Below are 27,197 nucleotides of genomic sequence, written 5' to 3'. Positions count from 1 at the left end.
AACTACTTGTCAAAGGTGTGCAGGTGTTATGAGGATACCCTTTATATACCTCTCAAGATTCCTGCGGGGACCAATTGAGATACAGTATGTAAAATACCAAATATGGAGCCAGGCATATGATGATCATCTAAGAATTATTAGCTAATAATACAACTACTGGTTTTCAACAATAAGGTGCTCTAAGTTGCAGCATTATTTTATGGACCACTTAGGGAAAAACAACAACAACAACAACACTGTCAATTAAACTGTGACACTGTGTTTTTGGTCACACTTAAGGTTTTGAATAGGTATTGAAGGAGCTCTTTTAGACTTATTTAGACATATATTTTCTCATCTATTCCTCTTGTGCCTGAATAAAAAGAATCAAGCCACATAAATTGGTTAAAGTGTTCTTGGCACTTCTTCACATTCAAAATTTGATTCTCTTAACTCATCTTTCAACTCTGCATTTCATTGCTATCCACGTTTTTCCACATAGCATTGTCCTATGTGCCATGTGTGTGACCTCTGTGCCATGAAGAGCCATTGTTGATGCAGCATTTCAGAGCATGCCACTGTTGCCGTCCTGATTTTTTTCAGAACCTCTGAGATCCATTTTAAATACTTTCCTTTTTGACTAAGCTCCAAGCTTTATTTTTTGCCCTCAGCTGAATCATATGTTGCTGGACGTTAAGTAGCTTCCATCCAGAGTTAGCAGGAGATTTTAGGCAAATTGATGTTTATTGCTTGAACAGTAGTTCTGTGTGATACATTAATTAATCAAACCACATCTATTCCAGGGATTTGGTAATTTCTCCTACTTCAGTTGTATTGCTTGGAATAGGATGGTAACCTGTGTGCATGTATCTCAGGAACAAAACGTAACACATTTCTTCTATCTGTATCTTCTTGTCTTACATCCTGGAAAGCACCTAGCTTTTGCTTTTGCAAGAAAATATGAATTGTTGTCATTCTTCTGTCATGAATATTTGCTTCACTAATTTCAAATTTATACTTCCAACTGCGTCATTCCAACTTTTTTTATTCAGTGAGTCATAGCAGAATGTTTAAAGACACTTTAAATGACAGTTCAATAGGAGAGTCTGAGCATTGCACATATGTCAGTTAAAGTGTCAATATCAGAACAGCTGGGACAAAGGCTGTGCATACACAGACACTGACAACGATAGCGTTATTGGAGCCTGGAAGCCAGCAGTTGTTAGATAAGATACATCCCTGTTTCAGAGATGTTAAAATGTGGGGGGAAAACCTCCTGGAATTAATGGAATGTAATTGTAAGTACAGACTGAAAGAATTATAATTGTAGTCATTTTTTTTTATTAAGCGGGAACCTCTGAGTAGTTTGAGTTGGGGACAGGAAGTTATTAAAAAAAGGCAAGGCCTTGGCTTTCCATCTTGGAGCAGACATCCTTGACCAGAAGCAGATTTCACATAAATAGGAAAAAAAAATCTCCCTAGTTGCTGCTTTTTGAAGAGAAAGCCACAAATAAGCTGTGAAATGTAATGACGGTTGAGTACCTATTGCTATCACTTTTAATCTGGCAGATTGCATAACACAGTTATGAAATCTGAGTTTAAATTTCCCTATATGTCATTTATGAGAACTGCAAGAACCCAGATCTTCTGTCCCACCACAGTGAATGTGAATATGCACATGAAATCACTGATGCTTCACATTCTGCCTTTGGAGTAGTAAGACTGTCCACTTTCCTGGAAATAAAATCTAATTTCTGTGACTTAATGGCAGTGGTTAGTTGCATTCTAACCCATTTCTTCTAATTCAAGGTTATAAATATTTCTGTATAGTTTTTAGCAATCTCAGAACCAAATCCTGTAAACTTCACTAATTAGAGGATTTCCCTGTTTTGTAGAGAAAAAAGGAGAGGAATCACACACACATACAGAGGGAGAAGGTGAGGGGGTGAAAGAAAGAGAGAGAGAGATAGGCCTGCCTCCCACAATTCAAAATAATGTAATAAAATTAACTTTTATTGAAAATTATTAAGTATTATGTATTGGCCAAGGACTCGACATACATTACCCCATTTAATCCTCACTATGTGCCTTTGAAGTAGGGGATTGGAGCAGATGCTATGCGTGATCTGCCCGTATCTCTTCCTGAAACTCCTGCCTTCTGAACCTGTGCAGCTTTTTGCCTGAGGACTCTTCCAGTTTGGCAGAGGGTGTACAGCCACTGTGTTCAGTCAATGACTGGTGGGAGTTGGTAGATTAATACCCCAGCTCCCTCATCCCTCTGGCCAGGAAAGTCCAAGGTACGTTATACACAACCTCCCAGAGTAGTCCAACAGGGTTGCACCAGTTGCCTTTAGTGGTAATTACTTGACAGCACAGTTTATTGGCTTCTCCCCCTTCCCAGTCTCACTTCCTCACTTAGCCCTGGTACTTCTTGGATCAGCTCTCGGATAAACTATTTGCACTCACATCCTTGTCTCAAGACTATTAGTTCCAGTTTACAGATGAGGAAGTATGCCCATGGTCACACAGAAAATACCAGGCAAGGTTTGAATCTAAACTGGAGGGCTCACAAAATGAATAACCTGATTCCATGGGGAAACTTTAGACCAGGTGATCTTACTAAAGGGTTTAAAATTTTTTTTTAATTAAATTCCAGTTAGTTAACATACAGTGTAATATTAGTTTTGGGTGTACAATATAGTGATAAATACTTCCATTCAGCACTCGGTGCTCATTACCACAAGTGCCCTCCTTAATCCCCATCACCTATTTAACCCATTCCCCCACTCACCTCCCCTCTGGTGACTGTCAGTTTGTCTAGAGTTAAGAGTCTGTTTCTTGGTTTGCCTCGCTCCTTTTTTTCCCTATGCTCATTTGTTTTATTTATTAAATTCACATGTGAGTGAAATCATATGGCATTTGTCTTTCTCTGACTTACTTTGCTTAGCATAATATTCTCTAGTTCCATCCACATTGTTGCAAATGGCAAGATTTCATTCCTTTTTATGGCTGAATATATCACATCTTCTTGATCCATTCATCAGTCGATGGACACTTGGACTATTTCCATAATTTTACTATTGTAGATAGTGCTGCTATAAACATCGAGGCGGATGTACCCCTTTGAATTAGTATTTTTGTATTCTTCGGGTAAATACCTAGTACTGCAGTTGCTGGATCATAGGGGAGTTCTATTTGTAACTTTCTGAGGAACCTCCATGCTGTCTTCCAGAGTGGCTGCACCAATTTGCATTTCTACCAACAGTGCAAGAGGGTTCCCCTTTCTCCCCATCCTTGCCTATGCCTGTTGTTTCGTGTGTTGCTGATTTTAGCCATTTTGACAGGTATGAAGTGATATTTCATTGTAGCTTTGATTTGTATTGCCCTGATGATCAGTGATGTTGAGCATCTTTTCATGTGTCTGTTGGCCATCTCTGTGTCTTCTTTGGAAAAATGTCTGTTCATGTCTTCAGATGGGAGAAGATATTTGCAAATGACATATCTGATAAAGGGTTAGTATCCAAAATATATGAAGAACTTATAAAACTCAACACACAAAAAACGAATAATTCAATTAAAAAATAAGCAGAAGACTTGATCATACTGAAGTTTTACTCTTCTCCAATTTGACTGCTTTAACAAGGATAAGTATAACTTATATTTTGTACTTATGTCTACCTGTGTTGGATTCTGTACTAGGAAATTTAGTGGACAAATTTAATTGACTTGTGGTTTATTTCACATAGCACTGGAATGAACTCAATATATATATATGTGTATATATATGTATATATATATGTCTTGTATCAGTCAGCTCTAAGTAAATATTCATAAAATAAATAAATGACTATATTGATTCAAACTGTGCTTTATTAAATGGACAAAGACATTTAAAATTAGGATCAATATAGGGATAAACATACCATCTCGTAAATAATTATTATTGAACTTTGAGATTTGTGCTGTTGTATTTTTGTTACCTTAGCTTGATCTCTGTGAAAAGTGACACTAACATTGAATGATGTGCCACTCAGTAACTTCACATACCATTCTAAATACCTTTTCTCCTTACTTCTCCAGAATTTTGTTTAAAAGAAAATAAAAATAGAAACCTAGTATGTGGACCTTCTTGTAGCTGTTTCAGATCCATTAGTGGCCTTGACCAAGAAAGAAGTAGGTAGTCACATCTTAAAATAGTGAAGCTACTGGGTGGTTCTGAAAAATCCAAACTAATTAAAGGGAGGAGAGAAAAACAGAAAGAAAAGGATCCTGTACATCTTTGTACTTAAATCAGTGGTTTTATGTATTTTTGGACACTTTCCCCTGAGTTTAGTCATTCCTTGTTCTTTGAGGTTGTTGAGAACACGGGGGAGGAGTTGATGCCTTTACTTTGTTCACATGGTTCTCTTGTCCTAGCTTTGTTAAGTTTTCCCCAGACTCCATCAGATATGCAGGTACTTAGGGAGTCTGTGACCCCATGTGTCTTATGATTTTATTATAGGAGTGGCTGCTTCAAGTATTCTTAATAGTGAGTCCCTGAAACAAGCAACTGTAATTCAGACTCATCAGAGTCGAGTCTGACCATTGTTATGTTTTCAGGGGACATGGTGTCCTAAGACCATTCCTAGGTGTCAGTTTCAGTAGTTTATGCAGGTGCTAAAGCTTTGATGGACTCTTCTGAATGTTTGACTCAGCCACACTGGCATAGATCATATGCAGTAAAATCTTATTTAATTATATGCAGATTATTCATGTGACTCCAGAAGCTGATTTAAATTTTGGTTCTGTGAAAATGTTAATTGTGCCCATAAATTTTCTGGGAGAATACCTCATATGATATTTTCTAAAGCCCAGCTTAGTAAAAGGAGCCTAAGATGATCTGATGACAGTAGATTGTGAGACATATAATGAAATAGTGGTCAAGATTTATTTTTTAATTTCATTAAAGTAACTTTTGATGATGAAAGTAACTTTTATTTACTTAAAAACAGCAAACAAATACACAAACATATATACTGACCCATTTAAGTAACTTTCATATATTAAGCAATTGTGGTGGTTTACAATATGATTTCAGGCTGATCTCTGAAAATATTACTTGTGTTTTCACTGGCTACTATGACAGATGTTAATTTTCAGTGTAATGTTAGGAAAAGGTTAACAAATTTAATTCTTCTCTGAAACCTGAATTCTTGACCTTCTCCCTCCCATCTCCACCCTTTACAAGTCTCTCATTTTTGACATGGAGCTGTGTAAAGGTCTGTTCTGTCTCCTCAAAAATCTAGAGCATGGGGAGATAAGGAGCGGGGGCTTTAGGAGCTGCACAGTCCTGGATTCCATCACAGCTCCTCCTTTTAATAATTGTGTCATTTGTGCTGAAATACTTTATATCTAGAGCCTTAGTTGGAAGTTGTAATGCCTACCTTCACAGGATAGTAGTAAGAATTAACCAAAATAATATTTGTAAAATTTTCAGCATATTTTCTAGCACATAAGAGGTTTTACTCTTGTTGCTGCCTTTGCTGTTATTTCTGGGGCTGTTATGCATGGGAACCAGAAAAGATAACCTTTTAGAGAGAACTCTTGCAAGTAAGAATGATAACGTGGAATTAAGATACATACAATTGCTAAATATGTCTCAAATCTGCAAGCATCTGGCAAGGGAAATTCATTTTCTGGTTTTTAACCGATGAGGAAACCAAGACCCAGAGAACTAAAATAATTTTCCTAGAGACAAGCAGCTTGTAAGGAAAGATGCCCCAGTTCAGCCTTCATCTTCTGACTTCTAAGCCAGTGCACTTTTCATGATCTGTGCTGACTCTTACATGGAAATTATAAGCAAGCATAAGTTATTAACATGAAATGGCTAATAAGTGAAGGATCAGTGATGCGTATTAGTCAGGCTAATGACCTCAGTGGGAAAAGTAGCATCAAACTTCACTTTCTTGGGCCTCAACTTCTTGGGCTTCCATTTGCCCCTATCTTGTACCTTCAAAGAAATGATTTTTATGTATTCGTTTCTAGTTCTTTTCAGTGGGGTAATTAGTCGAAATTACCTAATCTACCATTTCTAGAAGCAACTTTCCTCTGGAATCTTCATTATCAATTTGATTTTCCAGTCTTAATGTTTTTTTGTAAGTTGCTTCTGAATAGTGAATGTTGATCAGGAGCTTTTCCTGAAGCAATTGTTAGTGCTTAGTGGAGGTGATTGGCTCCATTGGACATCACTGATGTTTTATTTTAAAACTGAATATGGCTTTAGAGCACCTGGGTGGCTCAGCTGGCTAATCACCTGACTTCAGCTCAGGTCATGATCTGAGGGTCCTGGGGTTGAGCCCTATGTCAGCCCCACATCCTGCTCTGTGCTGAACAGGGAGTCTGCTTGTCCCTCTCCTCCTGCCCTCCTCCGTACTCTCTCTGTCTCTCTCAAATAGATAAATAAAATATTTTTTAAAATGAATACGGCTATCCAGGATCAAGTTTTATGATACTTCAAGTAATCTGTAGGTAGCATTGAGATAAATAAAATATTTTTAAAAATGAATACGGCTATCCAGGATCAAGTTTTATGATACTTCAAGTAATCTGTAGGTAGCATTGAGAGCAGAACGGGAGTACAGATCAAATGCAAAACATAAGCATAAGAAAACAGCATCAGAGTACGTTGGTTTGAAACAATCTCGTGCTTCCTGGTTGTGTTGCAACTAAACTTTCTGAAGGTCACTTGTCTTCTGTTTGCCAGACTTTTTAGATTGTCATCCATTAGGAAGCAATGTGCTTCATTTTTCACAAAGCAGTGTTGTTGATAAACCTAGTACCCTGTTCTACTTTTGGTTGAAATGTGAATTAGACTTTTACAGCTTTTGAATCATGGCAAAGAAATAAGAGAACTCCAAAAGTCCAATAAATCACGTCAGTTTAAAATTTAAAAAGAATGGCAAGTGTTTCATTTCATTAGTGGTAGGTTGAAAACTTTAAAGCTGATTTTTTTTCAAAGCTTTATTTTATAAAAACTGTTGAATGTAAAAATCTGAAACTTATTAAGATGCCATAGAGGACATACAGCTTGGTATCATTTTTTTTTTTTAATTCTTAAAGGTTTGTGTTTATTTTTTGGTCATTTTTTCCCCATTTTTTAGAATTTTAATTCCAGTATAGTTAACATAAATATTATATTAGTTTCAGGCATACAGTATAGTGATACAACAATCTAGACATTACTCAGTGCTCATTACCATAAGTGTACTCTTAATCCCCTTAAACTTGGTATCATTTTAAAAAAATTGATTTTATTGTGTTTTAGGTTCAGAGGTCTCTTTTACTTTTCAAAGGTAAATAGCTCAACATTTTGAGCCCTCTGCATGAGAGGAATATTTACTGAGTACAGTCTATTCTTTGGAAATATCCTGAACCTAGATAAATCCTGAAAAAGTCTCTTATCTTCCAAAATGTATAATTTACAAATATAGCACCAAGTTTTATTTGTACTTCAGTTTGCAGTAACCCTTCCTGTGTTTATTTTTAGCTTATCTTGGCTGGTATGACACAATACAATATAATACAAAGTAATAATGACCATAAGACTCTGTGGAGCAATCATAAATACCAAAGACTTCTCATTGTGAATCCTTTACATCTATTCAGGAGGAAATTTATTTCTCTTTGATACAGTTTTATTTTTCAGATAAGTGAATATGATATAAAGGTTATTTTACCTTCAAATATATAGTGTAAGGTATTTCTTAGAGTTTTCTCCCCTCAACTGAAAGCTGGATAATGGCTACATAGTCTCCATTTACTGCTTTAGACAAATCTCCTCTTTCACCTTTCTTCTCACCGGGTGCACAGTTGGTAATGGCATTTTATGGTTTTTCCCCTTATACTACTATAGTTAAGGATGTGGTAGTGTTTCCATTATAAGCATAAATTTTCAGAAGTTTATAATTTGAATAACAGTTTAAAGATGTCACTTTGCACATTGGATTTCAATGGTGTATTTTTATTTTCCAATTTTTTTAAAGTAGGATTGAATATATGTGCTTTTTTTTCATAGTATCTTCCACTTAAGGTTTCGGAGTGCCTTACCATTCACACTGGCATGGCAAATCGTGTTATTTCTGTTCTATTGAGACCTCAGATATAGCCCACAGAGTTTAAGTGATTTATCTGAGATCATACAGTGAAGGGGCAGTTGAGGTGACCAAGGTTAAGTCAGAACCTAGTATCCTAAGGGCAGCTGTCTTCAACTCGGTTGTTTTAGTGCATAGGTGGTCTGAGAATACTCTTCTGGTTTTCTTTTTTTGGGGGGTAACTTTGGTTGATATGCTAGGAAATTAACTTTACAAATGTGGTCAAACTTGCTGCTTCTCACTGTTTCTCATAAGCCACTTTCTTGTGCTGGTATTTAGGCATAGTGACCAGTGCAGAGTAGCAGGGCAGGTAGAGCAGAAGTCAGGAACTCAGCCATGGCTGCCTGCTCTCTGGATAACAAAAAGCATAGCTCAGTTGACTGACTTCAGTCAGAAGGAGAAACAGATAGGAAAGGCCAATGCCTTGAATTTAAAAAGCTGGCTCATAGAAATGGGACATCACACTGGTACAGAGAGGCATCTGGGACCAGCATGGTGTATGGCAGCCTCCACAGGTGAAACATGAAAGCTAAGAACTGGGAAGTCTTGGGGCGCCTGGGTGGCTTGGTCGTTAAGTGTCTGCCTTCAACTCAGGGCATGATCCCAGTGTTCTGGGATTGAGCCCCGCATCAGGCTTCTCCGCTGGGAGCCTGCTTCTTCTTCTCCCACTACCTGGTTGTGTTCCCTCTTTCACTGGCTGTCTCTCTTCTCTGACAAATAAAAAAAATCTTTACCAAAATAAATAAATAAATAAATAAATAAATAAACAAAAAAAACAAAAAAAAACACAAAAACTGGGAAGTCTTGTTGGGGAAAGCGTGCAGCAGGCAACATAGCATTAGACAAGTCAAGCAGCAGGGTCACACCTGTTGGGTCCAATTCCTTGGAGGGCATTTGGCAGGAGCAAGGCAGCCGCAGTCCATCAAGGAGTGACATTGTAAGCAAGCTCCCAGTGTAGGGGCCCAGGTAGAAAGGACTAAGACAAAAGTAAAGTTACCGCTTGGGGTTGAGCTGAGACCTTGGGAACAAAGGAAAACCCTAATTATCAATACTAAACTAGATGAAGTAAACACCAAAAAACTTAGCAAATAAACTAATTTCTAATACTGACATGGGTTATAAAGAAGATAAAACAGAGTAAGATGTACATTTAAATTTATTTAAACATTTTTTAAAAAGATTTTATTTATTTATTTGAGAGAGAGCGAGCCTGAGCATGAGTGGCGGGGGCAAGGCAGAGGGAGAGAGAGAAGCAGACTCCCCACTGAGCAGGTAGTCTGACGCAAGGCTCCGGGCTCTACCCCAGGACTGTGAGACCATGACCTGAGCCAAAGGCAGACACTTAACCGACTAAACCACCCAGGTGCCCTTTAAATTTATTGATTGATTGATTCACACATTATTTATTTAACTTCCTACCTACTGTTGTTTTCTAAACGCCACACATGGGATAGCTGGGATTTGAAAACTAAAATCAAATCAGTTCTTACTGAAGAGCATATGTTTAGTATTTTCTCCCCTTCCAGACACTTCTAGCACAGTTTTCCCAAAATTAAGATTTTCTTCCACTCTTATAATTAGAAGAGTCAAAATTATTAATACAATTGATACTCAGCTATAAAGGATAAAGGTTAGGTATGTGGATGGTGTGTTTGTGTGTGTGTGTGTGTGTGTGTGTGTGTGCATGTGTGTGTGTAGACATTAAAACAGCATTAAACTTGTCAATTTAAGAGCTGTAAATAAAGGTGGTGGATTCAAACACCAAAAAGATGGTTAAAATAGTGTACCTTTAAGGTGCTTCTCACACTTGAAGATTCTACATTTCCACGTGTTTTTGTCTCACATTTCATGAGGTAAGTATGCTATGTGTTGGATCAGTTAATTATCACATTGCATTTTTATTTAACAAAACTCTCATTTCAAAGGCTCTTCGTTTGTCTCATAAGCATTCCTTTTATTATCATATTTGAGTTTATTTAGCAATACAGTCCTTCTAAATAATAGTCTTATATTTTAGTAGCAATCCTTCTGAAGTATTGGCATCATGCCTCATTATATTAAAGAAATATCCATGCCAACTACCTAAACATGACATGGTTTTTGAGTTGATCTGCAAGTTGGCAGCAAGAAAGGAAATTCATAGTACCTCCATGTTAACTAAATGCCATATCTACTTAAATTATCTAATATGCTACTGTAATCTACTTATGAAAACAGTAGTTTGCCTCAACAAATAGTCTATAAAATAGTAGGAACTGTTTTAATGCTGAAATGACCACAGAGCACACAAATGCCAAATTATATACAAAGCATCTTTCCTTCTTATAGTCCAGAGTTCTCTGTCAGTGGCTCCAAAAGCAACTTGAAAATATGTCCTCTGGTTCACCCGGTTTACTATTTTGTCTTAAACCCATTATCTTGAAATACAAATTCAATTTTAGGTATTGGTCTAGTTTAGATTTGAATAGTTGTATAGAGATGTCTTTATGGTAACTAATGGCTTGTTATTCTTCAGTGGTTTGGGGTAGGAAGCTGTTTTCACAGTCTTTGACATCTCTTGAAAGGATTTTCAAGATCACTGTAATTAATTTGTATCCTAATTTGGCCAGTAGTATCTATAATGGGTCAGTACGGTAAAAAACCTTATTTTGGCAATTAGTGGGAAGTTCTCCAGCAGACATATATAGAGTTCTGCACTTAAGTCTCAATAACCAACTCCGTAAGCGCAGAAGGAAGACATGTGGCAAGTATGGAAAAGGTCTAGAGTTTAGTTGTCCGATTGCTCATGGTGAATCAAGAGTTGATGCAGCTGCCAAGAGATCAGAGGCCATCAAAGGCCAGGCTGGCAGGGAGAATTCCCAGTAAATGGAAGAGATGGCTGTTGCCTACTCGGCACTCCCAACCCAGCCTGGTGTCTTGGAGGTCAGTTTGGGGTTCTCTAGTTAGCTGTATAAATTTTTAAGTGTTTAAAATTGGAGCTCATTCAAATACAAGTGGTCAGGACAGAGAGAAAACTTGAAACCATGTTTATATAGGGAAGAGCTGGAGGAACTGAGGCTATTATTCTGGAGGAGAGGGTACAGAATTGCTGTCTTCACAGATATAAAGGGCTATCATGTAGAAGAGAGGTTAGATTTATTGCGCATGGCTCTGGAGGGTAGACTCAGGGCCAACGGGGCAGACTTTGGCTCACTAAAAGAGTAGCTTTCTGCTGGTTACACATGTCCCTGAAAGGAGTGAACTGCCTCCAAAAGTAGTAATTTTGGACTGTGAGGACAACTATGCCTAGGCAGATGGTTGCTGTTGTAAACAGGGTCCTAGGAAAATTGCAAGACTGGACTAAAGATCTCCAAAGTCCTCCCAACCCTAATATCCTAGTTCTGTGTCTTACCATCTCTCTGTCCAGCTAACACATTTCTTGATCACCCTCTGTTTATCAAGCATAGTGCTAGGGGTGCAGAGAACTCTAGGCACTCTCATGGGGAAACCAAACATGCATCCATCCACTGCAGCACAAGGTGAGAAGTAACCTAATCCAGTTTGGATATTTGAAAGGTGGCTTAGCCCTTAAGTTGGGGATGGAGCGGTGCTAACAGTAGACTTCCCAGGGGTTCCGTCTGAGTCTCAGTTTTCTTACCTCTTATGTAAGGGGCTTGGACTAGTCTATAGCATTCTATGCACATAAATTCATTCAGTGTCTTCCTTTATAGTTTCATTTTGATTGTCAGGCCTATGGTGCTCTAGGTTTTACCAGCCTCTGGGTACAAATGGAGTCACATTGGCAACAATAGACTTGCCTATTGTGCTGCTTAGGACCTCCAGACCTCTATAAAAATCTTACCCAGCTATCTCCAGGACTCCCCGGCAATGCCTAGTGAGAGCTCATGAGCTGACTTCTGCTTCTTGCTCTGTTTTTATCTGAACCCACCTGAGGGTGGTGCCTCCTCATACCAGTCCTGCTGGTTCTGGTACCCTCTATGATGGAAGACAAGGTCCCTGGCCAGCATTGGTATTCCTAGGATTGCAGCCTTCATGGTGCTAAGGTGACACTGCATTTCTCGAGGTCTTCACTGTAGCACAGCCATACTAGTCCCAGCAAAAGTGAGGTCAGTGGCCCACTTCCTCACTTTGTGTCATATTATATCACCTGGGCAGTGAAGTGGGACTAGATAGGCTTATGTCTCACAGAATTCCTCTTGAAATAAGCTCCCCTGGTTTCTGTCTGCAGCCCCAAGACTGTGGGACTAGTAGCTGAGAGAGACACCAGGGTTTTCTCTTCATTCCAGTTTCCCCCAAGATCTCCAAAGGTCCTCCCTGTGCTGGCCAGTTCTCTTTCAGCAGAAGGATAAAGCAAAATGAACTATAATCCTAGCAGCTTCAGGATCCAGATCATCAAATATACCTATACCTGAGATGATGATGATAATGACGATTATTATTATTATTACTTATGACTTATGTCTGGCACAGGGCTAAATGATTTTCATATACCAGCTCATTTAATCTACCCAGCGTTTGGAGTTACAGACTCTTACTATCCTCATTTGTAGATAAGGATGAGTTTAAGAGGAATTAAGTAACTTGCTCAAGGTCAAACAGCTGACAGAGTTAGAATTCAAAACCAGACTGGTATGAAATATTCCAGAAATCAAATTCTCAACCCCCAACACTTGGACATAAACACTCCATCTTTATAACCTGGTTAGCAGTCAATTGCCTACTTTGTTCATTTTCATCTTGGCTTAAATTCAAAATTGGTTTTTGCATCCAGGGCTGGGAGGAAACAGTGGATGCTGCCATTTCCCACCTCTTGAAGACTTGCCTATCAAAGAGTTCAAAGGAGCAGGCTTTGAACCTCAGCAGCCAGCTGAACATACCCAAAGACACAAGCCGACTAAAGAAACATATCACCTTGCTCTGCGATCGATTAGCCAAAGGTGGACGTCTCTGCTTAAGTACAGATGCAGCGGCTCCGCAGACCATGGTCATGCCAGGTAAGAGCTTCGTCCACGCTCCCTAAGCACGACTACTTTTCCCAAATTAAAGGAATGTGCCTGAGGTTGTATTTGGGGTTTACATTTCATATTAAAGTGATGATAGCCAAGAAAATTGCTTTCACATTTCCCCTCAGATATCCCAGGGTAACCACTTGGATAAATATTCTTGGGGTATTTGCTTGCTAGACATTTCTAGAATGGTATGTCTTTTTTCTTCCCTCTGCTTTTAAATATATGATCCATTTTGTTTTGCTTCTAACCAATAAAAAGTGGATTAGAGAATAAAACTATTTTTAAGGAAAAGTTTTACTAAATGTGGTCTCGCGATACCATATTTCATAAATGTAAATAGCATAATACAAGCAGCTAATGTAATCCAGATGAGTGAGTCCCATCCCTACTGCTGTTTGCTTGGATTGTGGTCATCAGAATAAGGGGAGAAGAGACAAACAAAAAGACTGGGATCAGGAGATGTGAACAGGCTGCAGAGACATGACACCTACAGGCCCAGGTGGAGGGAGCTCCACCTTGCCCCAACATGAGCAGTCAGTGCTGGCCATGGGCATCCAGCTCTGCCCTTTCCGCGGCCAGAGGGGCTAAGCAATCAGTGGTGCTGCACTTGGGTCCCTCAGAGGCAGCAGCGCCCGAGTACTGCTTCCCTCTTAGTGTCTGTCTTTATGGCGACAGCAGGGAACATAAAGTAAACGCATTAATTCAATGCAACATCTGTAGTATCTATTTCCTTCTAAAACAAGGACCGTGGTATGAGAAGTGCTGTGGTTTCCTCTTCTTCCTTCTTACACGCCTTGTGTGCCCCTCCCCACCATGCTGATGCTCTTCCTCTTGCTTCCTTTTCCCCTCAATCAGCATTCCTAGAAGTAAAAAGGAATGCAAGCAAAAACTTAAAAAGATAAACATGGAGACAGCATAGCATAATCTAATAAGGACAGACTCTGGAGGCAGACAGACCAGTGTTTGGGTCCTGCCTTTATCCCCTACTGCTTATGTGACCCTGGCTATGTTAGTTAACTTTTCAGAGTCTTAGTTTCTTCCTTTTGAAAGTAGGTATAATAATGCCTTCCTTGTCACTGGGGCCTTAGATGTTTGTAAAGCCCTAGCACAATGCTTGGAATAGAGACACACTCAAAAGTAAAGCTGTAATTCTTACCATTGTTATGGATATACTTTTAATTCAGCCTATAAATTTGTGGGGGTGAATAGCTGGTTTGGCGTCACGGGTTGCTATATTCCATGATTTGAAATCTTTTTTACCTTGTTTACACTTGCATAGAACCTAACTTTTATTCCAAAAGAATATTTCTAATATGACATTTCAGAATAGAAATGTCTTTCCATATAGAAACAGTTCTAATATAGTTTGTCTTAATTTAGGCCCTCTTCATCTTGCCCTAGTTAACATCCTCCTAACTGGCCCTTTGGCCTCTACTCATCTGTCTTCTGTCCCCTATTATAGGATTATTTTTGTAAGAAATAAATATTTATGCTTAATGAGATAGTAAATGAAAACTATTTACTATGATCGGCACTCAGTCCATGGCTCTCCCTCCTTCCTCGCCAATTGGAGAAACAAAGGAAGCTTGAGGGAGAAGAACAAATATAAAAAAGAGAAAACTTAAGAAAGAGATGGGCTCGGCCCCCTGACCGGCTGGCGTAGCTACCTGTCAGTGCAGGCCTGGGCAGCCGTGCCCTTTGTTCTCTGCCTCCCTGCCTGAGCCTCTTAATCGCCACGGGCAATGGTGTGAGCAAAGACTTTGACACCTGGAGAGAGCATATGTTCCCTTAGTCACATTTATTGATTATGAAACTTCAGTCATTTGTTTAAATAACTAGGTTTAGAAGCAGCTTGAGGGCCATGCCCACATAAGCCCTTGGAACAAAATTTTTGAATATGTGGAAGAAAGGGGCAGAGGAAAGAAGGAAGAGAAGGGAGAGAGGGAGAAAAGAAAAAATGCAGGTAGATGGAAAATGTATTTGTTCACAAACCAGGAGTCTATAAACTAGGTCTGTGCCTCATGCCTAGTCTAGGCGAGGTTGGTCCGCTGGGGAGACTGAGGCTTTGTGCATCTGTGCTGCACTGTCACGGTCTTCATTGCTTCTACTTAGCCACGACCCAGTTTTTGACTCTGGTTGAGTGACTCTCTGTCCCGCTTGCTTTGATCTAATTATGGTAGTGAGCTTTAAAAGTTGTTAAATCAGTGCTGTCTGTCATTAACATGCTCCATTATTGCCTATTATACCTTTTTCCTCCCTAGAACTCACATTTTTCACACACTTATTTCTGTACTTAGCACATTTCTGACATAGAAGAAACATGTAGAATTATTGCTGTTTTGTAAACAGAAAACAGATTTAGGAAAAGCTAGGTATCTTGCCCAGCGTTACCTGGAGCCAGAAGGGTTCATTCTAGAATCCAAATCTAGCCCACTGTGCTTCCCTCTAGGCCACACAGACCACAGTGGTACAAATCCATTTCCAGCCCAAGCTTCCTCCTGTGTAAGCTGTTCTTCATCTGGCCTTCTTTTCACGTAAATCAGTCTAGCAGTGTGGGAGGAAAAGGGCAGAGACAGTTTCACACAGTGTCTTTTCTTTGCTATGAGAAACATGTTAAAGATTGATCTTTGTTTTGCGTGTCATTTTTATTATCTCCGTAGGTGCCATGATCCCCATTATCATGAGATAATAGGAAATACTATGTGACTTCAAGCCAGTAATTGTGCAATTTACAGTGTTAGTGTAGCTGAAATGTTTGTTTCAGAATACGTGAAGGAAAAGTGGCATATTAGAAAGGAGTGGGTTACTGAACGCATAAACCTACAAGCATTTTTCACAGACATGATCTTTTTTTAAAAGCTGGGCAGGAACTCAGAAATCATCTGATTTGCCTCCCTCCCTTAACAGCTGAGGTAAGGAGGCCTAGGAAGATGAAGTGACTTAGTGGTTGGTATTACAAGGCAGGAGTGTGTGTCATTTTACCATGTTCCCTATTAAATGGCAGATGGATAAACATCTCAGAATAAAAAACCCTTGGTCTTTTCTAGCCTCATGACTTTATGAGCCCGGCACCTTGGATGTGCCCTTTCTTTGCTCCAGTAAAGGCCATGATGACAACATCCTCCCTGGCATCCAGAGTTTGAAAATCTTTCCCACTGGGAATTACCTTATGGACTTTTTGCCTCACATTTCTCCTGTTTGCTTTTATCAACCTTCAGATGCTCTATCAAGATTTAGTTCACCCTTTTCTGGGTATATGTCTTTTTTTTTTTTTTTTTTTTTTTTTTTTTTTTTTTTATTGTAGAACCATCAGACTTACTTGTCTCCTACCTGTAGCTCCGGTGTTCACATTTTTTCTGCTGGGGAATCTTGCACTTTCAATTAAATGTCCTTTCTCTAATCTCAGCTGTATGCATTCCCTTAGAGCAAGAGTCACAGAGGGCCACCAGGGTGGTGTTTTAAAAAATTGAAATGTGAATGCCTTTAGTGGCCTAGCTGGCTTTCTTATACAGGTTTGTTACCTGCTTTGTCCCTGCAGATGCTGGAGGCTGAGAGATTTGCCTTAGATGGCCAGAGGCTTCCTTTTATGACCTCAGTGTCTAGGATGATATTTCACTGGCCCTAATTACACCTAAGACTTGACTCTGTCAAGCACATATGTAAAACTTAATGCACATATAGGTGGGCCAAACTTACCGTATTTGGAGACGAGTCATTTTAACTTCATGAATACTGGAGCTTTTTATCATTTCTGTACGGGTTTTTTTTCCTTTTCTTTTTTTTTAAAGGCTTTATTTATGAGAGATAGAGAGAGGGACCATGGGAGAGAGAGACACCAGCGGGGGGAGAGGCAGAGGGAGAGGGAGAAGCAGGCCCCCTGCTGATCAGGGAGACCAACATGGGGTTTGATCCCAGGACTCTGAGATCACGACCTGAGCCAAACGCAGATGCTTAACGGACTGAGCCACCCAGGTACCCCGTCTGTATAGGTTTTTAACCTTCATGTGTCTAAGTGATGCTTTGCCCCACAAGAAGTGGAGGGGGTTATGATGGCCCATCAGATGGAAGCTTGGAGAGCAGGTGGTGTGGCCCCACAGCAGGGCAGGCAGAGCAAGCTGAGCAAGGAAAAAGGCTTAAGGACAATCCAGGCTGGTCAAGTGCCTCAAGGGACTATTCTCCTAATGTGATCAAATGAATCAGAAGTGGCAATGGGCCATAGCTTCAACTGTACTTGCATTGGCACTGCTGGATTCCTGCACCTTAAGGAAGCCAATTTGGGGTGGGGGCAGAAAGCAAAGACAGTTTGATAAACAAGTATGGGTCAGAAAACTTACTCTTAGATGTGATATGGACCACCCCAAAATTAGTATTTTATACATTTTTACTGTATTAAGTGGGTAGGAGAAAATAGAGAATAAAAATTTAAATAAGGATCTATTTTATCCTTTGGGGAGATATATTTAAAACTCCTACTTTTTAGTATTTTAAATTTGAGTTAATGACCTTTTTGCCTGAAGGGTTGATGTTATTTTGAGGCTTCTTCCAAATGACCCATTTCAGTAGCATTTAAATTTAGCTTTCTGAGGTCTCATTTAGATGCTTGGTAAGGCATTTGGTGTTTACTTTCGTATTGTCTATGTGATCTAGCTGTTGGTTTTACATTTTATTTGAATTTTCATAAGTTTGAAGTCTTTCATTTAAGAAATTTAGACGAATTCAACATAGGAAAGGCCTCAGGAAAAATTACTAAATAGCTTCTGAATCCACTTGTTCATTTTTGTTTTAAAAAGGGGTGAGTTCCAAAACGGCAAAATACCGTTGACCCTCGAACAACATGGGTTTGAACTGCACAGGTCCACTTTTATGCAGATTTTTTTAATATATAAATACAGTACAGTGCTGTAAATGTATTTTCTCTTCCTAATGATTTTCTTAATACCATTTTCTTTTCTCTAGCTTGCTTTATTATAAGAGTATAGTGTATAAGATAGACAACATACAGAATGTATCCCAGTCAGCTGTATGTCATTGGTAAGGCTTCCCTCTAGTCAACAGTGGGCTCTTAGTAAGTGTTTGGGGAGTCAAAAGTTATATGTGGATTTTCCACTGCACAGGGAGTCGCCACTCACAACCCCTGCGTTGATCAAGGGTCAACTGTGCTATTGTGAAGTGGACTTTGACTTCAGGAGTATGTGAGCTAGCTTGGTCCTTTAGTGGTTATATAATATACAACAAGTTTCTTAGCTTGTCGGCCTCTCAGTTTTTTTCAACTATAAATAGGAACAATAATGGTACTTTACCAGAGTTTTTAGCCAAATTAAATATAGCAGTACTTGGAAAATGCTTAGTAAATGCCTGACACAGCAAATTCTCATTACATGTGAGCTTCTATTAATAATTATTGTAAGTACTAATGTAAAATTTAAAAGGCACTTATGAGAATTTGACAAAAGAATTCTAGAGGTAGAAGAGAAAAAAATGTAAGATCAGACAGTAAATTTTAAGAAAGAAGAGTGTAAAATTTGCCTTTTCGGGATATTTGTTATAAAGTAACAGTGAATGGCAGTGTTGCAATTACAATAAGGGAGCTTGATACACCAAATAGAACATTCAAAATTGATTAAAGTATGGAAGGTTTGAGACTAATTGGTATTAGAAGAAGAGTACCTGAAACTGGAACCAACATTTTATTGTTTTTATTTGGGAAAATAAAAAGGTTCAGTTGAAAAATAAGTAAAGTTGAAATTAATAGTAAGTTTATTTTATCATGTATTTGCCAAAATTTATGTTATGCCTACAATTTCATGCTAATTCTTAGAGACAACAATGAAAGAATTTTGTGTGATTTTTGTTTTTGTTTGTTTTTGGCATGTTGATAGATACTCACATTTAACCTTACAAGCACCTTTACAAAGAGAGAGTTCTTTTTAGAAAAAATATTCCAATGCATCATCCATTTCCCTAGGTGGGGGTCTTTCTTAATCCTTTCATATGCAAATCATTTTCTCCAGAAACATCTATCCTGTCATCCTCTGGTCAATTTTCCTTTCTTGATTAATTGGAATGATTGCCAGATTTTCATTCGTCACTGTTCTTGCATCTCTAATGTTACTTTAACTGCTTTAAGTCTTGCGTTGTTTGCAAGATTTATAATTTCTCTCTGCAGCCCATTTATGCTGTATTTACAACAATTTCCAACAGTTGGTGAGAGATGGACCCACGTAAAAAGTTGATAGCAGCCAGGGATTCATCTAGTGTTAAATGTGGAAAGATACTTGAGTAGAAACTAATTTTACAAGTGGTCTGTCTGTTAGTTTTTGAGTGAATATCTCTGTTAGTTTTTGCTTTTCTGTGACTACAGTTGGGATAATCAGAACTTTTATAAGCAGGAAAATCCACCTCCCTCTCTGTTAATTAAATATATAAGAATTTAGAATGTGCTGATCTGAACTTGGACTTCATGTGCTACTGTGACATTTCAAAGCAATGGAGAGAGGACAAGGTGAGTTTAAAAATGGTGCTAGGAACTGGGCCGCCATTTGGAGGAAAGAAAATAGATTACCTAGGCCATACCCCGTGCTACAGCACATTTCAGATAGCTAAGAGATTTAAATGTAAAAAAAATGAAATCACAAAACACAGAAAGAAATAAAGGTAGATACGTAGATGTGGAGGCAGGATAGGCCTTTCTAAGTAAGTCAGCAAAGGCAGAAGACAAAAGATTGAGCTTCAGTGACATGCTCCTCAAAATCTGGTCCAGAAGCATATAAACCAAGGTGCATGTTAATGCTAATTACCCTGGGTGAAGGAGTTACAGGCACTGAGTATCCTCCTACTCTTTCTTTTCTGTATACTGTGTACATTTTCCTACAAAAAATGTATATAAAAATCTTGTAAGAAGGGACCACGATCAGAAGTGCCACCAAGAAAACAACTATAATTGTATTAGAAATGATGGTAAGGAAAAAACAAGGACACATTTCATAAACCAGGAAAATTAATGGTTTTTTATTCCCAAAAGGAAATCAAAGGCAATGACCATGTGTTTATGGGGCTTATTTGTATTTCTGTCCTTATAAATGAGCCCAAGTCCTTCCCCACCCAGGACTCCTGGCATCAATGTGTGCAGCCACGTTATGGATTCTGCCTCCCTCCCATCTCTGTATCTCCTCTCTGACAGTAGGCCAAATTATGCCAGTTATTGATCTCTGAGTAACTTTTTCACCTTTTCATGAGTGACTTCATAATTGCTAAATCTGGTGAACACTTTACCTACAACTCATTTGGCTGCTCTGTACCCTTTTACACTGAGACCATTTCCTTAGAACATCTTCATTCCTTGGCTTTTCTTTCACTATTGGAAACTGTCCCTGTCCTCCTCAGACCTGTCTTTTCAAGTCTGCTTTGTGGCTTCTTGTCCCTTTTTCTGTCTCTCGACTATTGGTATTCCATCTTTATGCTCTCCCGGACAGTCTCATCCAACCACCACCTGCATTCCATGATTTCTAAGTTTGTACCTTTCTGTCTGGCCTTTCTTCCAGGTTTCATGTGTCTCCATCAGTATCTCACAGGCCTTTCCACTTCCACGGGCCTGAGTGCACTTTACCTCCTTCTGCATGTCTCACCTCAGTGTAGGATGTTACCCAGTGCCCAGGCCAGGGGCCTCAGAACAGCTTTGACCCTCTGTTTCCTTTACTGCCCATGTTCAGTCAGTCACCAAAACTTGATGGTGGCACCTCCCAAATGTATCCCTTTTCACTGTCCACACTGCTATTACTTTACTTAATGCCCTTGTCTCCTATTGCTATTAAAATGGCCTACTACTAGTCTTTTGAATTAGCATTCCTCCTTTATTTTTAGTACTACCATAAAAAACAAACAACTTATGAATGTTCATAGCAGCATGATAGCCAAAAATATCCAAATATTTATCAGTGATGAATGGATGAATAAATGTGGCACATCAATATAGTGGAATATTCTACAACATGTATGAATCTTCAAAACATTGAGTGAAAGAAAGCCAGTCCAAAAGACCATATGCTATATGATTCCATTCATATAAAATGTTCAGAATAGGCAAATTCATAGAGGCAGAAAGTATACTAGTGGTTGCCCAGGGCTAGGGGTAGGGTAGGAGTAGAAAAATGGATTGTGATAGGTAATGGGTATGGGATTTCCTTTTGGGTGAGAAAAATATTCTAAAATTAGGTTGCATGATGACTGCACAACTCTGTGAATGTACTAAAAACCACTGAATATGTGTTTTAAAATTGTGAATTATGTTGTAATAAAATTATTAAAAAATAACTTGTATCTTTAATACACAGATAAAACATATTTTGTAGAAATTTAGAAAATTCAGATAGGAAAAAAAAAAGATTAAAAATCACTAATAATCTGACCACTCTGAAATAGATACAAATGCTGCTATATATAAATTTATGTATGTGTTTATACATATATATATTCTATGTGTATGTATGTGTATACATATCTTTCCAGTTTTTTTCTTTGCATATGTGTACTTTTGTTTTATAAAATTGGGTCATACTGTACCTACTGTTTCATAACCCACTTTAAAAACTTTCATTAAATCATTATTGCATTATTAAATATTATACATATTTTAATAATTACATACTTAATCAGTCCTCTTTTGTCAAATATATAATTTCTGATTTTAGTATGATAAACAGTTATTTAGTGAATTTTTTGTAGCTAAATCTGTATACATCTGTAATGAATTTATAGTTTTCCATGAGTATGAGTTCCTTTGCAAAAATAGGGATCTGGGTATGTTACTTACCTGCTTGAAAATATTCTACAGCTCCCTGTTACTTACCACATTAAATCAAAATCTTAAGCCTGAAATAACAACATTCTTAATGAAATAGACCAACATTACCCTCCTAGCTGTTATCTCCCGCAATTTCATCTTTAACATTCTTTACCAATACCGAAATATTCAGTATTTTCCAAATATACCATGCTTTGCAGGCTTCTGTAATTTCCTTGGCTTAGAGAGTCAGTCTTTGGCTGGTGGTAAAATTACCACTAATTTCTGAAGACCCAGCTGAAATGATGTTCTAAAAAGTATTCCCTAGTCCTCCTGGCAGTGCTAGTCCCTCTCTCCTCTGTGCTCCTTGGTCTCTGGGTATATGGCTATTATAGCGCTTATCATATGGTACCTTAGTTTAATATTTTTACTTCATCCCTCACTCCTATATTAGTCTGTTAAGTCTGCCATAGCAAAATACCACAGGCTGGGTGGCCTAAACAACACAATTTGTTTTCTCACAGTTCTGGAGACTGGCAAGGTGCTGGCAGGTTTGGTTTCTCCTGATGTCTGTCTGCTTGATGAGCAGGGGGCCACCTTTTATCTGTGTCCTCACATGGCCTTTTTCTCTATATGTACACACTCCCAGTGCCTCTTCTCCTTTTGTAAGAACACAAGTTCTTTTGGATCAGGACCCTGCCCTTATGACCTCATTTAACTTTAATTACCTCTTTAAAGGCTCAGTCTTCAAATGCAGTCACATTGGGGGTTAGGCCTTCAGTCTGTGAATTTGGGGGAGAACACAGTTCAGTCCATAACACTCCCAGATGGAAGGTAAACGTGCATGGAAGGCTTGGTGTGTATTATATTCTTCTTTGTGACCCCAGCACCGCATTTATGCCTGGCATATATATAGTTGATGCCCACTCTATATTTTTAAAAATTCTTATTTTGAAATAATATAAAATATCAATAATATTTTGAATAATAGACTCATAGGAAGATGCAAAAATACTACATAGAGTCCCATGTTTCCTTCATTCAGCTTTCCCTAATGGTAACATTTTATATACACTGTAGTACAGTATCAAAAATAGGAAATTGACATTGGTTTACCTTATATTTTTAGAATGAATCAGTGGAGCTTTTCATAAAGAGGATAAATCCTAAAGTAGGTATAAGTTTTGGACTTTTAGAAAGGGTGATGGCAGATAATATACATAGAGTTAGTGATCTCAGCAAGGAGATGTGGGTCTGTAAGTAAATTGGCTAAGTTTCAGATTAGAAATTCTGTTGAGTAGATCAGTAAACACTACTTGATATAAGAACTTGAATAGCTAGATAAAAGAGATTGAGCATAATGCAGATGGTAATGGGAGCTATTACAGGTTCATAAGCTGTAAGTGACTTATAAAAAACAATGTTCTAGAAGTACGAATCTGAGCGTGGTATGCAGGCTAAAGGAAAGTATGACACACAGGGAAGACTACAGATAGTCCATCAAGTTTTTTAGTTGCCATTGATGGAAATGATTAAGTTGGCAAGTGAATTTTGTTTGTTATCGATAATGTGCTTCATTTCAAATATGATGGGCTTGAGACGCATTCAAGAAGGGATGTGTGTCAACAGCTGGATCTGAGGAATTCTAGCTTAAGGGAAATACTGAAGCTTGAAAAGTAGTTTTTCGTATCCTGCCTGAGCTTTGGAGTCATCATAAAAACTTTGCAATTGGATGAAACCTCTGAGGGAGTGTATAGGGAGGGAAACACTAGATTTGGGATTTAGCTGCAGAACCACAAATCTGGGACAAGAAGTGGATTCTATAGGGAGGAGTAAATTTTAAGGAATTCCCAGAAGAGATGATGTCAGTACTATCAAGGATAGAAGAAGCTCAAGCAAAGATCCTTCTATGACTGGAGAGAACAATATAGGAAGGCAGATGGAAGAAGTAGGCTGTGGTCTGGGTTGTTATTTCTTTTCTTTCCTTCCATTCAAAAATGATATTTAGAGGTGTTTGAAGTTCAGGGGGTGGTGGCAAGATGAGAGTGCTAAAATGCAGCATTCATGTTAAATGGGAAACTTTGAGGAGGCAGAGGAAGAGGAAAAGTGAGAAGTAAGAAGAGAAAAGATGAGGACCCAGATATAAGTTGGGAATGTATGGAGATTTTGAAAAAGGAAAATTTTGTGAAACCTAGCTGATGAGTTTCGGAGAAATAAAGTTTTATCATAATCTGTGAGAGAGCAGGAAGGGGTGAATGGTGAGGTGGTAAATTGAAGTTGATTTGCAAGAGCCACTCTGGGAAGGACAAGTCAGCCATTTAGTAATTGTGCAGATACTTATTCTTCTGAGGCCATAGTTTCCTCACTTGAAATATTGAGGTAGCACCTCCTGGTTTTGAAACAACATACTATTTCAAAATTGTTTTGAACATCCAACTGTATTGTATAAGTAAAGAAAACATTCAGTTTTTAATAGGATGCTCCTTCTTATCCATTGTAATAGGGAGTCCATAGTGGGATGAATAGAAATGTAGTGGGAGACTATTTGAATCCAGGATTAGAGTTGTATTTGGCAGGAGAAGCAATTAGGAGTAACTATAGGGAAAGGTCTACCATCAAAGACCTAACAGAATAACATTCTCCCTGTGTGTACTTAGCAAATACTTGTTGATAGACAAGCTGGCTGGTAACTAATTACAATGCGATGACCAAAGCCCAGTTCTTGGAAGTAGGGTTGTTAATACAGTAATGAAATACCAGGGGAGTTTGAGGAATTTCCTTCCTTGCAGATGTTTAAACTAATGTGGATACAGTTTAAAGATAATTTGGGAGAAACCCTGCCTGAAAGCAAGGGGATAAATTAAATAACTTTTAAAGGACATCACTGTACCTCTGCCTTTAGTCACGTAATACGGACAAATCTGTAAAATGCCAATTCTTACCCTCACCCAGCTGTAAATGTGAGCTCTTTTCTGATAGGAAATATTACAGTAGAAACCGTAATTGTGTGTGATTTGCAGCATCTTTAAAAATTGCATAGGTTGGCCAAAAGGAAGAGTATCTTGGTACACTGGAGCATCCCTCAGGAAGATATTATTTCTGGGGCTTTGCATTATATGAAAAAGAACTTTTCTCACACATTCTATTCACACTTGAGGCTGTTTTATCATCAAATATGAGGATGAAAAAAAATGGTATTTATTCCAGTGGTTGCTAATATGAAGAGATTTCTCCAGATTCACCACAAACTGATAACGGTTTGTCCAGTTTTCTTCCCCTCGACTGTCACCCCCCCCCCCAGCTTTGGCTACCTCAGTAGCTCTGTCTTCAACAGTAAGGTTTTACTGGTTCACCTCAAAATCGTGACAAACATTACTTCCTGTTTTCTTCCCTTCAACTTTTACTCCTAATATCAGCTATCTGTCCAAGGAATTACATCTTCAACAATAAGAATTTGTTTTTCTGCTTTCAGTGTAAATTGATGAATCATATTAAAGTTGTATTTATTGTTTTTCATTTTTCTTTAGATTTTAGGGTGGCTGGATAAAGTGTTTTAAGTGCTTAAAAACAATTCATCAGTCACTGACTTATGCAAGACAGTCGTTAAGACTTATATCATGTTATTTTCATTTAAAAATTTAAAACATACGCATTATGAGAATATCCACAGATAGATAGGGCAGATAATACAGTTCGACCCATTCCTATGTCTTAGTCATTTTTAATTCAGGCCAATACACCTGGCCTAAAATGGGAACAACATCTGATGACACTGAGCAGCCCCTGCAAGTAAAGAGAATGTTCTTCTACTTTGAATTGTCATCCTGAGTGGAGCCAGGTCCATGCTGCCAACCTTTTAAAAAAATCTTTTTATACTAAACTTTGAAGAAACCCCATTTTTTTTTCAATTTTGAAGGGAAATAACATTTTTATAATATCACTTTTCTTTTTTTTTTTTAATTTTTTTTATTACATTATGTTAGTCACCATACAGTACATCCCTGGTTAAAGAAACCCCATTTTTAATATGTTTATTCAAGTAAATTATTGGAATAGTCCATCCCTTCTGATAAATGTGTAATGTGGGTATTTCTTAAACAATTAAAAATTAAAATGAAAAATGATTCTCTGATTTCTGGTGATTCTTAGAGCATATAAATCTCCAATTCTAAAAAGTAAAACACCTTTAGTTGTATTCCTCTGTATAGTATCTCTAAATTCTATGTTTTTTAAAAAGTAGCTTGTAGTTTTTTTAAATGTTTAATTTTTTATTTAAAAATAAATATTTTGGTTAGCCAGAATTTTTGTGTTTCTTTCAAGTCTGCTTTCGGAGCCATATTCCAGTGTCATGTGGAAAATGTTACCAAAAAGTAAAGTGATGTCACTCTCTAGCTTTCAGAAGCCATGATTTATGCTAATACCGATAGGATGATTTTTATTTAGTACAGGGGTTTGCATATTGGTTGTCCTAAGATACTTTAGTCATTTGTTAAAAATAAGCTTGGAGGTAACTGCAACCATAGAACAAGAAGCAAATACATTGTACTGGTGAATAACATGGCAAGGGGTACAGGGCTCCAGCTTACTGGCTCTCTAGTTCTGAGCAAATGCAGTGGCAGGTATTAAGGGCTCAGGTATAGAAATCTGGTGGGTTTCAATGAAAAAAATAAAGTTGAATACAGCATACCTTGTCAAGGGGGACATTTAGTCAGTGTATGTGACTGTGTAAGGTTACCTGATGTTCCATGTTTTGCATATTTTTAAGAGATTAAAAAATCTTTCAAAATTAGATAAAACACCAGATTTTGATTTCTTAAAATTAACATGTTAACTTGTGGGGAAAATCATTTATAATTTATACATTTTATAAATTCATAAATTATACACTTCATACTTCATTATTTCCATTGAAAAACACATCATGTACCATGCCATGATTGAGATTCCAAGGTGAAATTTGTTGGGTTCTTCCTAAGTTCCAGGCACTGTTCTGGGTACTAGGAGCATAGTGATATATGAGACAAACACAACCCCTGCCCTCTTGGAGCTTATATTCTGGTAGGGGTCAGTCAATACACAGGGAAACAAATTTCAGATAGTGAAAATGCAATGCAGAAAAGTAAGTCGGGGGGCACCTGGGTGGCTCAGTCATTGAGCGTCTGCCTTCGGCTCAGGGCATGATCCTGGAGACCTGGGATCGAGCCCCACATCAGGCTCCTCCACTGGGAGCCTACTTCTTCCTCTCCCACTCCTTCCTGTGTTCCCTCTCTCGCTGGCTGTCTCTCTCTCTGTCAAATGAAT

General features: G+C 38.2%; 1 protein-coding gene across 3 annotated transcripts in view; it reads left to right on the top strand.

Moving 5' to 3' along the window:
* BBS9 (Bardet-Biedl syndrome 9) overlaps positions 1-27,197 on the top strand; it is a 415,930-nt gene that overhangs the window by 331,210 nt on the left and 57,523 nt on the right. For all 3 annotated transcript variants that reach the window (XM_008686478.2, XM_008686476.2, XM_008686479.2), the window contains exon 21: positions 12,880-13,102. In XM_008686478.2, the coding sequence (XP_008684700.1) occupies positions 12,880-13,102 (223 nt within the window). The remainder of the gene's footprint in view (positions 1-12,879; positions 13,103-27,197) is intronic.

Source organism: Ursus maritimus, unplaced genomic scaffold, assembly GCF_017311325.1.
Source record: "Ursus maritimus isolate PB19 unplaced genomic scaffold, ASM1731132v1 scaffold_3, whole genome shotgun sequence".
NCBI classification, from domain to species: Eukaryota; Metazoa; Chordata; class Mammalia; order Carnivora; family Ursidae; genus Ursus; species Ursus maritimus.
Note: the sequence above shows the minus strand (reverse complement) of the source record. Positions and strands in the feature narration are given on the sequence as shown.